Source organism: Pleurodeles waltl, chromosome 12 (assembly GCF_031143425.1).
Source record: "Pleurodeles waltl isolate 20211129_DDA chromosome 12, aPleWal1.hap1.20221129, whole genome shotgun sequence".
Lineage (NCBI taxonomy): Eukaryota > Metazoa > Chordata > Amphibia > Caudata > Salamandridae > Pleurodeles > Pleurodeles waltl.
In genome coordinates, this window is record NC_090451.1 from 217,955,944 (window position 1) to 217,971,925 (window position 15,982).

Genomic DNA, 15,982 nt, shown 5'->3' on the forward strand with positions numbered 1-15,982 from the left:
AATCTCCGTCTTGTTTACAATACGCATGCTTAGTAAGTTGGGATTTTGGACTAGGCCTATCTCTTTTTTAATGTCTGGTTTTCAAAACATATCTGCTAATTCATGGACGTGAAAATACATCTGCCATGTTCTGATCACTCTGTTGAGCACTCTCAATGGGAGTGAGAAAAAGACTAATTCAATGCTCCTTGTTTCTTACCAGGCTCATAATGATTTGCTGCGAACATATGAGGCAAAGCTGCGAGCGTTTGGGATCCCCGTGGAGGAGCTGGGATTCAAGCCGTTGGAAAGCATGGTGGCAGGACAAGCCTTCGGCCAAGGCACTGCTGGACTTGTTTCTGTCCCCACGTAGTGAAAATCCTTGTCTTACAATAGTGCTGTACACTAAAACATTGCCTTATCGACTTCACTAAAAATTGTGTACATAAATCAATATATATATCTCGCTACTGCACTTTAACTACCTTTGTGAGAGATGGACTACAGTAGAAAGGAGGGAAAAGTTACTTTTATTCCTTGAAAACGGATGTGACTATTTCTAAAACTACCTTATTAAAAAGTATTTTAATTGTAAATTGGATTATTTTGTATCGGATAAGCCCTTGAAATCAGCAAGACCTCTCTAGCTACCACTTTACAGGCTTTGTAGGGATAAACATTTCACAAAACACTCTCACATTAAAAAAATTTCTTAGTAGTGGATCATCAAACCTCTTAGTTGCCTACCCCATGCTACATGCCATTGTGTAATCTGTAGACTGCCATCATTTCAGGCAGTGCATTTTATTGAAGCCTCTCGATATTGAAAAACACTTTACACAGATGGCCTGGGAGAAAAGGGCCATCAATCTTTTAACGGCCATCAATGCTGCAACAAATCCCTAAGGTAATGTGACTAAAAATTAAAATCACACAGACACTGACACCACCTCAACTACAACCCAGCAAAAGCAATTTAGATTTGTAGGGGTAATTATGAAATATGTAATGTAGTCAGAAGAACAATTTTATATGGTCCAGCTAAAGTCATTGAGTTGACTCGTTCATCAAAAAAGCAAGAGTTAATGTACAGAACCAGCTAGGTCTGGCTTTTTTCCCTCACTTTGGTGTGAGGTGGTTTGGTTGATGCGAAGTTGCATTAACACTTTACAGCTTCATCTTTTAGATTTTTGGGACACCATTGGTTGAAAGAGTTTCATCTTACACATGCCAATTTAATACTAGATGTAACCCACCAGTAAACTGTTCTGAATGAGTGTGTCTCAGAATTGAACGCTAGGTGCTAAGCTAATAACATACCTTGTGCGTAATAACATCTACTTTCCTTCACTCCCCACTCAATTAGTCAATAAGAGACATTCCTCTGCAAAATAAATCAGGGAGCATTTTAATAAGCATTACAAAACCAGTATTACAGGACTTGTGATACAACGTTCCTGTTCTGTGTGCAGTAATATTCTACAGGCAAGCTTTGGCACCAAGGACAGGGTTTGGATATATGCAAGTGTTGTAGGGTGATGAGAAACTTGCACACAGTGGAGAAGATGCTGGGGCGCGACTGCAGTCCCAAGTTCCTTAGCTTCCTCTGTACGTCGTGTACGAAAACGGGCTCAGCAAAAGGGGGATGTGGTATTTCTGACCTGGATCCAAAATGGTGAAGACAACCTAAAAAAAGAAATGAAGGCAATTTAATTTGTGCAAAAGATTCCGTTTCTAATCTCTTCCCAGTGCTTGTGTATTATTGCAGTTATACTACCACGTTCTTTTGCAGGGGACAGGGGCTGAAATATATACGCCTGCAGGCCAGAAGCAGTTCCTCCTTGCTCTGCCATCAACTGCTTTAACTTTTTACACGAAAACAATTTCACTGATCGTTTGTTTGTAAGTAAAAGCTGTAACGTCAGGTTCGCAGTAGAAACGGGACTCCACTACCCTTGTTGTGCATGTGTCAAGTAGGGGATGTTATAGCCCAGCCTCACAGAGTCAAAATACATATGTGGCATGCGGCACCTGCGCCACGCAGTGCAGCATGTCAAATAATGGAGCTTCAGGGCTTGTCAATCATACGTGCTCTTACCCTGGCAGAAGTCAGCATAGAGGAAAAGGGTCTACCTCAAACTCTATCCTGGCTTCTGATCGGGCAGAAGCTCATTGAACTGGCTCTGGTGTGTGCTGAGGTAGGAGACGGAAGAGTGGGAAACTGTGAGACGTGCAGTTTAAAAGCATGCAAGCTTGAAGAGGACTGCCAGAGGTAAGTTTTTTGTGTGTGTGCGTTTGTCTGTCTGTTTGCATGCCGGGGACTGCATGTATATGTCTCTGTATGTGTGCTTGGGCCTGTGTGTATACGTCTTTGTATGTGTGCTTGCATGCGTCAGAGTTTGTTTAGTATATGCTTGTGCTAAAGTATGCAGTTTGTTGTGTGGTTTCTATAACATTTTGCCTGTTCTGGGTCGCTTTTCTCAATTTCAACCTCTAGTCTCTTTTAGTATGTTTTTTATGGCAACATGTTTGGAAAGTCTCTTATTTTTTTGACTAAAGCACAAGGGACCAACCCCCTCCCCCCAATCATCCCCCCTCCCCCAAGCAGCTTGAGACCCTTATGGGTGGATAGTGCGCTCTATAAATTCTGACTTGATAAAATGTCCAGAGAGTATGTTTAATTTGTAATTAGAACAGCAGGACTACAAGCACCAGACTGCAGTGTTTTTTTGTTTTTTTACTATACAGGCAAAACTAAATATAGGTGTCATGCAAGACACAGAGTAACTTGGCAAATGTTCACAAAGGAGCAGTTTCTTACCTGTAACCCCAGTTCTCTCGCAGGGGAATTTCCATTATAGTCATAAGCACTGAACAGTCCCGCCCACGTACGGGGACCCCAGAGCACTTCTTTACAATATATTTTCTTAAGTAGAGATGTACGCCTTTCTTCTGTAAGGCCTGCAGTGTCACTTATGAGAGAAAGTCATTATGCAGCCAATAGGAGCAGGCTACGATGGCCCAATCCTTCATCTTTAATTAAAAAAAGGGGTCATGAGATTACATGTGTATATAATTTGTTGGTGTTTTAGTAAAAAAATAATAGCATAAATGTCTTTCACAAACCCTTTTTTGAGGTAACGGAGAGATGAAGCAGGCCAGGACAGTTTAGCCACATAGGCTGCCACTATATGAGTTAAAATCGAGTCTGTGCCTTTAAGAAGCCAGAGACCACCAGTACCCCATCATGCTGAGCAGGTGACAGTTGCTTCAGTTCTTTTTTTAAGGAGACATGCATGATGATACTTTAGAGAATTTATACATTTTATGTCCTATCCACCGGGGAGGAGGGAGGGTTGCTTATGACTGTAATAGAACTTCCCCTACAAGAGAACTGGAGTTACAGGTAAGATACTGTTCCTTCTCTCGCAGGGGATTTCCATTTATATTCATTAGCACTGAATAGAGTAGCAAGCCCTTCCCTGCTTATGGCGGTGGAGAGGACAAAAAAAACATTCAATTTCAAGCAAAGAGATTCCCACGGGAGGCCAGCCCTACTTGAGCGTCTGCTTTGGCATCTGAATCCAAGCAGTAGTGCTTGGTAAATGTGTGGACAGATCTCCAGGTGGCTGCTTTACAAATCTCAAGGGTAGGGATATTTCTTTAATAAGTAGTTGTAGCCGCTTTACCTCTAGATGAATGTGCTCTAGGCTTAGCTGAAAGTGTTTATTAGTCTTTTGATAACGTAGGAGGATGCAAGAAACAATCCTTCAGTAAATGGACTGTTTAGAAGGGTCCAAACCCGTACGGACTGGGCCATAGTTAATAAATAGTTGGTTCGACCTACGTTTGTCTCGTGTCTAATCTAAGTGGAGAGACCTTTCCGCTGGAGTACAGGGATTCTGAAAAAATGTTGGAAGAGATATGGTCTGATTAATGTGAAAATTTGAAATAACCTTAGGGAGGAATTTCGGATGAGTTCTCATAACTACTTTGTTGGAGTGGAAGACGGAATGTGTTTTGTGATAACAAAGTGTCTGGATTTCGCTAACCCTGCAAGCCGATGTTATAGCTACAAGGAAAGCTGTTTTCCAGGAAAGGTGTTGCAGGGATGCTTTGTGAATAGGTTCATAAGGATCGTGCATTAGATGAGAGAGTACAATATTAAGCTCCCAGGGAAGTGATGAATGCCTAATGGGAGGGAAAACCTTTTTCAAACCTTCTAGAAAATCTTTGACTAGGATTTTGAAAAAAGAGGTTTCTGAAGGACATTTTCAGTAGGCCGTAAGGGCTTCCCTTATAGAAGAGTACTGCAAGCCGGATTTTCCTTTCCACTGGGCGGTCCCCAGGGGCAAACATCCAGTCACTAATATTAATCAAGTGAGCTGCACAGTAGTACGCCTCAAGATCCTGGAGACATAAGCCCCCATTATACTGATTACGCTGTAAAGTTTTGAGGGATATTCTAGGGTGTTTCCCCTCCCTTAGAAAGAGATGCATGTCTTGTGACAGGGTCTGGAAGAATCCTGGGGGGGAAGAGGGGGGGGGGGGGGAGATCTGGTAATATGTATTCTGTAAGACATAAAACAACTTCGGGAGAGGGATCATTTTAAACATGGCTACACACCCTATCAGTGTGAGAGGGAGACCTCTCCAGTGTTCCAAGTCGGTTCAATAGGCTCTCATCACCTTCCCCAAGATATTAGCATAGGAGAGGTCTGCACTATGTGGCATGTATATATATATATATATATATATATATCTCAAGATACTTGAATCCCTCACGTGTACATTGCAGATGATTTGGAAGGGAGTGAATAGGTGTATCTTACTGTGGGGCAAACAATACAGTTTTATCCTAATTAATCCGGTAGCCCGAATAAGAAAACAAGTTACCAGTAACTACAGTTATCCAGTATTGGTATCTTTCATAAATTCACATGCTTGAATCATCCCCGTCGTCGAAGTGGGAGTCCCACAGTAAATAAAAAGCAATAATTAACATTTTTTTTTTCTCTATAGGCTATAATGGTAACACAATTCACTCGTATAGCCTATCTAAGTCTTTTTGTGAAAGGACCAAAACCTGGCTTCTGGCCAATCAGGCACCAGCACCCTCTAGAACACTCTCCAGAGAAGCTCTTTCCCTCAGATTTTCTAGCACAAGAGTGAAAAAGATTATGACCTGAGAGGAAATGCGAGCGTCTAAGGGGAGGAGGGTGGGTCGCATGTGAATTTATGAAAGATACCAATACTGGATAATTGTAGTTACAGGTAAGTAACTTGTTTTCTTATCCAGTATTGGATCTTTCATAAATTCAAATGCTTGAATCTGAATAGCCAGCCGTACTCTTAATAAACGTCATGCCCGCAGTGGATGGAGGGTGCGAGCAGAGAAATCCTCTAAAACATATTACCAAATAACCAGCTCATAAATCTTGTATTATGAGCCTAAAACAAATATATATATACCTTAAATATATATATATCAGTATCTCAAACTATATTGCATAGCAATTATAGACTATTGCATATAGAATAGTTTCTACATAATAAAGGAAAGGTCTCACCTTAGTGAAAGAGATGACGTAAGACAGCTTGTCCAACTAGAGTCAGTTCCTCTGCGACAACTCCAAACAGTAATGCTGCGTAAAGGAGTGCGTGATAAAATCTGCTATTAGCGTTAAAAAAGTAAGCCCTTGGAAAAATGGTTGGTCTGAGACCACCATCGCAAAAGCCTGCCGAATTCTTGGTGTAACACTTATACAAGTCGTCGAAGGATCCTTGCGACTGGGTCCATTGGAGCTGTAACTCCTTTTGTAAAGGTCTCATTCTCAATCTTGCTAGATGAACTAGGACGATGGCTGAGGAAATCATGCCTAGAAGCGACTTGAACAGTCTTACTGAAACCAGCTTTTTTCTGGAATACAGACAGCCAAGTTGGTTAGTTTCTGCTGCCGTGCTGGGGTGAGGCATGCCTTGTTTTTGATGGTGTCTAGTTCTGCACACAAGAAGACTCTCCTGCGTGAGGTAAGGATGACTGACTTCTGTAGGTTTACTGTTAGCCCCAAACTGCGAAATAATTTCAGGAAAGCGTTTGTAACCCTGGATGCTAGTAGTGAAGAAGGAACTTTTATGAGCCAGTCGTCCAGGTATGGAAACACCTGAAAACCCCTGTTGTGGAGAAAACCTGCGACTGGGGCAAGACATTTTGTGAAAATTCCATGCAGCTGACTTTAGACCGAATGTGAGAACTTTGAATTGATAATGGGCACCGGCCACAGTAAAGTTGAGATACTTGCGATGTTTTTGATGTATTGGTATGTGGAAATAAGCATCCTGGAGATCCATTTTTGTCATAAAATCTCCAGGATTGAGAAGGTGTAGGATATCCGAAAGGATGGTTTCCGAAGGAACTTGTTGAGCTTCCTGAGATCTAGTATAGGTATCCATTCCCCTGACTTCTTCTTTATCAAAAAGAACCGGGAATAGAACCCAAGACCTTTTTGCTGAACCGGAACCTCTTCTATCGCTCCCTTGGCAAGCGTCAGGAACACTTCCTGCTGAAGCAGGCGAAGATGAAACGGTTTGGATGTTCCTGGTGGATGGTGCAGTGGTTTTTGTATGAATTCCAAGGTATGACCTTGTGTCACTATATACAGCACCCATTTGTCTGATGTTATGTTTTTCCACTCCTGGATGTAATTGGAGATGTTCGCTCCCACTTGGTGAGTCTGTAAATATTGGGGAAAAATAGCCGGTGCTTGGTGATGATCATTGTTTTCTGGGTTGATCCCGGTTTTTGGAACCCTGTCTTCTCTTTCCTCCCTGTCTGGCGTATGAGGCAGTGGATGGTTGTCTATACTGCTGCTGATAGGATGGTCTATATTGGGGCTGCTGATACTGCCTGTGAAAGGAACCTTGAAATGAGGTAAATCCCCTTCCTCTTGCACCCCGAAAGGGCTGTTTTCGGTACTGCAAGGTACGTAGGGACTTAGCAATATCAGTGTCAGCTTTGATGGCCTGCAATGCGTCATCTACATGCTTGCCGAAGAGAGATTCTCCGTCATAAGGCATGTCAAGAATTCTGGACTGCACTTCCGGTCTGAAAGATGTGGCCTTGAGCCAACACTGTTGGTGTAATACCGCAGCACCAGCCAGCTGACAAAACCCGGTGGAGGCTATATCTAGAGCGCAGTCAATTATCTCTTCAGAAGTACGCTCACCATCTTAGATGATCTTCCGTACCTCTGCTTGTTTGCTTTTCGGGATGAGGTCATTAAAAGCCTGCATATCAGACCACATTTGTCGATCATAACGACCCAAGATTGCTAAGGAATTTGCTGCCCGAACAGTAATTGCTGACATGGACGAGAACCTTTTGTTATCTAGTCTCCTTCCTTCTCTGTCTGGAGGAGTAGAGATAGGTGCAGACGGGTTCTTAGAACGCCTTTGAGCCGCCTGAGAGAGGACAGAGTCCGGCTTTGGGTGACCAGTTAGACATGACGGAGAGTCCTGAGTTGCCTTGTATTTCTTGTCAAGCTTTTGTGGCACTGGTGGAACTGTTGCCGGGTTGCGCATGACCTTGATACCCTTGCTCCATATAAAGTCAATAATAGGAATGGCCCTTACAGACTTCCTTGCTTGTTCTTTAAAATCATGGAGGAAGCATTCAGACTGCGAGACAGATGTTGGCATGTGGAAGCGTGCGGCCGCCCTATCCATTAAATTGTGAAAACCACATATATCCTCCGGTGGAGAATCTGAAGGGCGAGGAGGCGGTGGAGAAGGAGTGGGGGCTAAGTAGTCATCCCATTCCTCAGTAGGCTGCTGTGGCGTTGATGTCTCCCCTTCTTCCTACTCTTCCCCTAATGTTGAAACTTCATCTCCAGAGGGAGCAGCTAACACGGAATGATGAGTTATCCTAGGAGTAGCTGGAGGTGGAGGTACGCTCCTTGGTGTAACAGGAGAAGTTGGCGGTGGTGGTTGATCTTCTGCTGTAACTGGGAACTGTAGGAAGTTGGCTCTGTATGTACTATTTCAAAGTAAGAAATAGCATGCACAGAGTCCAAGGGTTCCCCTTAGAGGTAAGATAGTGGCAAAAAGAGATAATTCTAATGCTCTCTTTTGTGGTAGAGCAGTAGGCTTATCAGAGGGTAGTGTTAAGCATTTGTTGTACACACACAGGCAATAAATGAGGAACACACACTCAAAGACAATTCCAGGCCAATAGGTTTTTATATAGAAAAATATTGTTTCTTAATTTATTTTAAGAACCACAGGTTCAAGATTTAAAAACAATACTTTAAATGAAAGGTATTCCACTTAGGAACTTTGAATTAGCAAAATAGCATATACAGTTTTCATATAAATGGCAATTAGCTATTTTAAAACTGGACACTTAGTGCAATTTTCAACAGTTCCTGGGGGAAGTAAGTGTTTGTTAGTTTTGCAGGTAAGTAAACCACCTACAGGGTTCAAAGTTGGGTCAAAGGTAGCCCACCGTTGGGGGTTCAGAGCCACCCCAAAGTTACCACACCAGCTGCTCAGGGCCGGTCAGGTGCAGAGGTCAAAGTGGTGCCCAAAACGCATAGGCTTCAATGGAGAAGGGGGTGCCCCGGTTCTAGTCTGCCAGCAGGTAAGTACCCGCGTCTTCGGAGGGCAGACCAGTGGGGTTTTGTAGGGCACTGGGGGGGGGGGGGGGCACAAGTCAGCACAAAAAGTACAGCCTCAGCGGCACGGGGGCGGCCAGGTGCAGAGTGCAAACAGGCGTCGGGTTTGCAATAGGTTTCAATGGGAGACCCGGGGGTCTCTTCAGCGATGCAGGCAGGCAAGGGGGGGGGGGCTCCTCGGGGTAGCCACCACCTGGGCTAAGAAGAGGGCCACCTGGGGATCGCTCCCGCACTGGAGGTCGGATCCTTCAGGTCCTGGGGGCTGCGGGTGCAGTGTGTTTCCCTGGCGTCGGGTTCTTTGAAGCAGGCAGTCGTGGTCAGGGGGAGCCTCTGGATTCCCTCTGCAGGTGTCACTATGGGGGATCAGGGGGGTCAACTCTGGCTACTCACGCGCTCACAGTCGTCTGGGAGTCCTCCTGTAGTGTTGCTTTTCCGCAGGCTGAGCCGGGGGCGTCGGGTGCAGAGTGGAAAGTCTCACGCTTCAGGCAGGAAACGTTTGGTCTTTAAAAGTTGTTTCTTTGTTGCAAGTTTCGGGCTTTGTGGAACAGGGCCCCTGTCCTCGGCAGTTCTTGGTCCTTTTAGATGCAGGGTAGTCCTCTGAGGCTTCAGAGGTCGCTAGACCCTGGGGGACGCGTCGCTGTTGCAGTTTTTCTCGAAGTGGGGAGACAGGCCGGTAGGGCTGGGGTCAAAGCAGTTGGTGTCTCCCTCTTCTCTGCAGGGCTTCAGGTCAGCAGTCCTTCTTTAGGTTGCAGGAATCTAGTTACCTAGGTTCTGGGAGCAGCTAAATACTCGATTTAGGGTTGTGTTTAGGTCTGGGGGGTTAGTAGCCAATGGCTACTAGCCCTGAGGGTGGTTACACCCTCTTTGTGCCTCCTCCCTGAGGGGAGGGGGGCACATCCCTAATCCTATTGGGGGAATCCTCCATCTGCAAGATGGAGGATTTCTAAAAGTCAGAGTCACCTCAGCTCAGGACACCTTAGGGGCTGTCCTGACTAGCCAGTGACTCCTCCTTGTTTTTCTCATTATCTCCTCCGGCCTTGCTGCCAAAAGGTGGGCCGTGGCCAGAGGGGGCGGGCAACTCCACTAGCTGGAGTGCCCTGGGGTGCTGTAACAAAGGGGGTGAGCCTTTGAGGCTCACCGCCAGGTGTTATAGTGCCTGCAGGGGGAGGTGATAAGCACCTCCACCCAGTACAGGCTTTGTTACTAGCCACAGAGTGACAAAGGCACTCTCCTCATGTGGCCAGCAACATGTCTGGTGTGTGGCAGGCTGGTAAAACTAGTCAGCCCACACTGTAAGTCGGGTATGGTTTCAGGGGGCATCTCTAAGATGCCCTCTGGGGTGTATTTTACAATAAAATGTACACTGGCATCAGTGCGCATTTATTGTGCTAAGAAGTTTGATACCAAACTTCCCAGTTTCTCGGTGTAGCCATTATGGTGCTGTGGAGTTTGTGTTTAACAGACTCCCAGACCATATACTCTTATGGCTACCCTGCACTTACAATGTCTAAGGTTTTGCTTAGACACTGTAGGGGCATAGTGCTCATGCACCTATGCCCTCACCTATGGTATAGTGCACCCTGCCTTAGGGCTGTAAGGCCTGCTAGAGGGGTGACTTATCTATGCCATAGGCAGTGTGAGGTTGGCATGGCACCCTGAGGGGAATGCCATGTCAACTTAGTCATTTTCTCCCCACCTGCACACACAAGCTGGCAAGCAGTGTGTCTGTGCTGAGTGAGGGGTCTCAAGGGTGGCATAAGATATGCTGCAGTCCTTAGAGACCTTCCCTGGCATCAAGCCCTTGGTACCAGGGGTACCAGTTACAAGGGACTTACCTGGATGCCAGGGTGTGCCAATTGTGGAGACAAAGGTACAGGTTAGGGAAAGAACACTGGTGCTGCGGCCTGCTTAGCAGGCCTCAGCACACTTTCAAATCATAACTTGGCATCAGCAAAGGCAAAAAGTCAGGGGGTAACCATGCCATGGAGGCATTTCCTTACAGGAACCTCCTCCTATAATCCTGCAACTTTGACTGTAAGTCCTGGATCAAGGAGGAAGGCATCTGGACAGAGTCTCTTGGTTGAGGCGGTTGATAATAGCGCTCCTGATGAGAGTAATAAGGTTGATATTGATCATACTCATCATCCTCATCCTCTTCCTGGTATTTGACATGCAACTGGGATGGGCTGTGTGAATCTCTAAATGGACCCTCATCCGATTCCTCCCAGTCCAGCAAATGACTAGGTAATAAGGTTGACACCTTACTTGGTGAAGTGTCTGTAGGATAGATCGCTGATCTGGGCAAAGATGTGATCTTAACCATGGCTCGAAGATCAGGAGTCCCAGAAGAGGTAGGAATGGCCTCTATCTGGCTCACAGGCACCATTGGCATTGTCAATGGTGTCAACGACGATGGTCCCGTCGACGGCACTGTCATAACAGATGATCCTTCCATCAACGACGGTCTCGTCGACGATGGTGTCGACAACGGTGGTCTCGTCGACGGTGATACAGCCAACAAAGCTCTCGTCGGTGGTGTTGCAGTCGACGGGGCTTTCGCAGACGATGTCCTTAACGACGATGTTCTCGTCGTGTCAGCGACGCACTTTTTTTCTGGAATCCTCGTCGACGGAGGTTTAGTAGAAGAAATAGAAGCCTTTACCACCGACGTCATGGTAGTCGTCGCCGACAATGGTCTCGTCGACGAGGTGGTGGAGACAGTAGATGTGAACACCATCGTCGTTGTCACGGTCGTCGAAGGTGGTGTCGTCATCGACTTAATTTTGATGGATACCTTTCTAGAGGTAGAAGGCTCAGAGGAAGGAGAACAGTGGGACGACTCCTTCTTTTGATGAGGAGAGGATGGCTCAGAAGACATTGAGCCCTGTAAGCCTTTTGCACCTTTTCTATGATGTAATTTCTGCCGCTTTCTGGATCTTTCCACCTGGCTCAGGTCCTCAGATTTGGACCTTTTGTGTGGCCTTTCTGACCCACTCTCCTCACCTGAAGTACAGGATTTTGCCTGTAACCATGTCAGAAGTCTACCCTCACGGTCTCTGAGGGTCTTTGTGGAGAAAGTACAGCATATCTTGCAGTCCTTCACCTGGTGTTGTGGGTAGAGGCAGTATAAGCAGCCTTTATATGGATCATCCACATGGAGCCTTTTCTTGCAAGGGTGGAAAAGGCCTTTTCTAGAAGAATGTGACATCCTTAAGAGTTTTCTTGAGAGAAAAATACTTCTGAAGAAGCAGAAAACTGAGCAGAGCTCAGGGAGACTCCCTTCACATGACGTGCCGTAGAATAATCTGAGGGAAAGAGCTTCTCTGGAGAGTGTTCTAGAGGGTGCTGGTGCCTGATTGGCCAGCAGCCAGGTTTGGTTTTTTTCACAAAAGGACTTAGATAGGCTTTTTAGTGAATTGTGTTACCATTATAGCCTATAGAATTCTTTTTTTGTTGTTAATTATTGCTTTTTATGTACCGTGGGACTCCCACTTAGACGACGGGAATGATTCAAGCATGTGAATTTATGAAAGATCTAATACTGGATAACTCCCATATTTCTCAGACGAGTGGAAAAGTCTTGGAAGAGACTCTAGGGGTCTTGCAACATATAAGAGTATGTCAAAAGCATTTAACGAAATGGGTTCCTTCTCAGTCTCCTCCTCTCTCAGCCTAAACCCATGCAGCTCAGGGTGGACACTGATCATGCACTCCAGGGATTCTATAGTGAGGGCAAACAACAAGGGGGACACAGAGCATCTCTGCCCGGTACCCCTTTCAATGGGGAACTCAGATGAAAGGGTCCCATTTACTCTCACTGCCGTCACTGGATGACAGTAGAGCAGTTTCACCCATTCCCGGTATCTAGGGCCGAATCTAAATCTCGCCAGTGTAAGAAGGGCCAATGCACCTCATCAAATGCTTTCTCAGTATCAAGGCCCAAAAATACATGTGGATCTGGAAGTTGCAGTATGGCATACAACCAATTGTGTGTGCGCCTCAGATTGCAGTTTGTGGAGCGTCTCGGCATGAAGCTGGATTGATCTCTGGACTAGGGGAATAATAGCGCCTTGAATGAGCGTTGCTAAGACTGTGGCCAAAACTTTCACCTCTATATTGAGGAGGGAAATCGGTCAATAGGATGCACAGGACATCTTAGGCCTTTCTTCCTTGTGGATAACGACTATCTCGGCCTGTCTCAAATCAGGAGGGGGGGCTCCTTGTCTTCTTGCCCCCAGGAACATATTTAGGAGGTGGGGGGCTTAGATATCGCCAAATCTTTTAAATAGCTCTGCCGGGAACCCTTTAGGGCCTGTAACTTTGCCCGTGTGCTGCCTCGTCATGGCAATTTTAACCTCTTTCAAGGTGATATCTCCTTCTAGAGCCACCCGAGCTTCTGTGTCCAGCAGTGGGACGGCTATGCTATTAGTATTCTGTAATCAGATGGGTATCTTTCAGTGGCGTGCCTTGTAGAAATCACGGTAATAGCAGGCAAAGGCCTCTGCAATTTCTTTATTTGAGGACACCCTAGCTCCCTCTGGGGACACTATCTCATGTATACACCTCGCTTCCATCTCCCTCCTTCCCATCCAAGCTAGGAGTTTCCCTGCTTGATCTTCTGTTTCATAGAGTCTGTGCTGGGTGGTACGCAACTGATTTTTAACCTCCCTCTCTGCTGCTTCCCTGTACTCAGCCCTCACTATTTCCAGTTGTTGGAGTGCTGGGGGGGGAGAGGGATTTGGGGGGTGGTGGCGGCTCCTGTCCCAAAGTCCCTTCAAGCACCAAGAGTTGGTGCTCATACTTTCTCAGGGTTTCCAGCGCCTTCCTTCTCTTCCGAGCCACTAAGTTCTGGGAACTATCCCGAAGCACTGTCTTATATGCTTCCCAGAGCACAACTGAAGGCACTGCCGACCCCATGATTTCCTTGAAATATAGCTTAGTGTCTACCTGAAGCCCTTGCGCCACCTCTCGATCCTGTAGGTCCCAGCCTCCATCTCTGCACCCCCTCTCCTCGACTCTCCAAACGCACCATCAGGGGAGAGCACTCAGATAAATCTCGTGCCAGGTAATCTGCCTGATGGATAGTCCCCACCTCCCCCGCTGGGGTAAATATATAATCTAATCTAGAAAAGACCTTATGGACCCCAGAGAAATAAGAGTATTTCCTGTTGGTGGGGTGGACACGCCGCCACAGGTCCGACAGTCCCAGGGCTGTAGCAAAGCAATAAAGCGGAGTAGGAGAGCCAGACAAGCCAGATGTCCTGGATCGGTCCATATTCGTCGTCATCACATCATTAAAGTCGCCCCCTAACACATGGAGCGGGGAGTAAGCCTCTAGCAAGATCTCTGCTAATTTCTCCAGCAAGGGGGAATGGAGCCTTGGCGGGGCAGAAGCGCTCAGAAACATGACTTCCTGTCTACCCCAGAACCGCTTCACCCCCAAATATCTACAAGCGTCTACTGCCGTATGATGCGGAGGGTGGGGGGGGTGCCCTAGAGCTAGAAGTAAAGCCTGCATGTGCTAGCGTAACATATGGCCCTCTACCCAGAAATGTACATTTAGTGCCTATAAGATGTGTCTCCTGTAAAACTACAACATCTGGGTGCAGCCTCTTTATATATTGGGACACCAAACCGCGCTTGACCTTATCACCCAGCCCATTCACATTCCATGATAAGACGGTGATGTACTGTGAATCCACCAGAGGAGGCCCCGGTTCACTACTTGTAGAGGTCATTTTTGGTCATAGAGAAAAATGGAATAAGCGGGGGCGCACGCCCCACCCGAGACACCAAGGATGCGACCGGGAAACCTGGAGTCCAAGATCTCATTAGGGGAGACCTATTAGGTGCATGTGATTATGGCTCAATTTCACGAACAGTAAGCAAGTAAAGAATGAACCCCCCCGGAACAGATATCTATCTTACCCACCTCCCACAGGCCCCTGCGAGTACTAGATCCCATACACCATCTCGGCAGGAGTCGAGAGATCTGTAGCGCCCCCTCCCCGATTCCCTCAAGGGAAAGCTTGAGAACTAAATCAGGGATACCAGCCTTAGAGAGTGGAAGCCCCCTTAGTCAGCATTCAACACAGGAAAAGTTACTTTATGTGTGAAGAATACACCAGTACCAACTTCAGGAGTCCTCTTCAAGCAGAGGGGGCAGGAGAAGCCAGTCCACACTCCTCCGGCCCCTTATCACAATGCTGCCTCCACACTCTTGCCACCACCATTAGCCCCCGGGACCTCCTTGTCAGCCTCTAGGTGACTAATACCCGCTACCAACGGATGAGGAGACCCCGATTCAATCTCAATGTCTGCGCCTCAGCCGTCCATCATTGTCAGTCGCAGGGTCATCCCTTCTGTCCCTCTTTCGGGTAACTGAGCTTTGGCTTCCCTCCGAGTCGGATTAATCTGCTCCTCCCTTCGTCAACCACAGTGGCCCCCATGCCATGTCCGCATCACCTCTCTGTCTCCTCCGTACCCTTCGTCTGGGGCGTGACCACTCCTTCGATCTCGCTCTCCCTCTGTCCTTGGGCCTGGAGTCAGCCCCTTGACTCCCCTTCCTGAAGAGTTGGGGCCGCTCCTCCAACCACGCCAAGGCATCCTCCAGGGTATGAAAGAGCAATGTTTTCCCTTGGAACAGGACCTTTTAATTTAGATGGGAAAAGGAGTATAACTGAAGACTTTGGAGTTTTGCCTTCACGGAGTCGAAGGTGCGATCTCTCTGGTATAGTCAGGGAAAATAAGGATTTTAGAGTTTTTGTGCCAGACTTCTCCCAGTTTGCGAATCTCAGTTAAGATCATATCCTGGTCCTGGAAGTTTAGGAAGCGGGCAATCACCGGTCTAGGGGTCCCCTAGAGGGGACCTACCCCCACAAAGCACGATGGGCACATTCAAACACAAAAGAGGTCGAGAACTTCTCAGGCGGCAGCACTCGTTGTAGCAATGCATCTAGAAACCAGACCATATTTGGGCGTTCGACCCCCTCCGGAAATCCCACAAATCACAGATTATACCTGCAGGCCCGGTTTTCTGCATCTTCCAGCCCCCACATGATATCCTTATTAGGGACCCTTCACCATTTCCTAATGTAGGTCTTAGACCATGTCCTCCGCCACATTCCGGAGGTCTTGGTGCAGGAGGGACACCTCCGATCGCACCTCCCCCACACACCCATCGAGGGCCTCTATAGAGGACTGGATCGCCAACAGAAGGGCAACATTGTCTGGCACCGCCAGGGGGTCCAAGGCCGGTGGCAGAGGGATCATCACTTTCTTATAGCAGTCCATTCGTCCCTGCCAGGGTGGCTTGGGTTCCTTATCTCTCG

At 46.9% G+C, this 15,982-nt stretch overlaps 2 protein-coding genes across 2 annotated transcripts in view; one reads left to right on the top strand and one right to left on the bottom strand.

The window, feature by feature from the left end:
- The window catches only part of GAS8 (growth arrest specific 8), a 119,851-nt gene extending 119,276 nt beyond the window's left edge, over positions 1-575 (top strand). The window contains exon 11 of the mRNA XM_069217188.1: positions 203-575. Within this exon, the coding sequence (XP_069073289.1) occupies positions 203-352 (150 nt within the window). The 3' untranslated portion in view covers positions 353-575. The remainder of the gene's footprint in view (positions 1-202) is intronic.
- A 789-nt stretch (positions 576-1,364) lies between these two features.
- The window catches only part of LOC138267920 (cadherin-1-like), a 165,113-nt gene continuing 150,495 nt past the window's right edge, over positions 1,365-15,982 (bottom strand). The window contains exon 8 of the mRNA XM_069217189.1: positions 1,365-1,665. Coding sequence (XP_069073290.1) covers positions 1,576-1,665 — 90 coding nt within the window. The 3' untranslated portion in view covers positions 1,365-1,575. The remainder of the gene's footprint in view (positions 1,666-15,982) is intronic.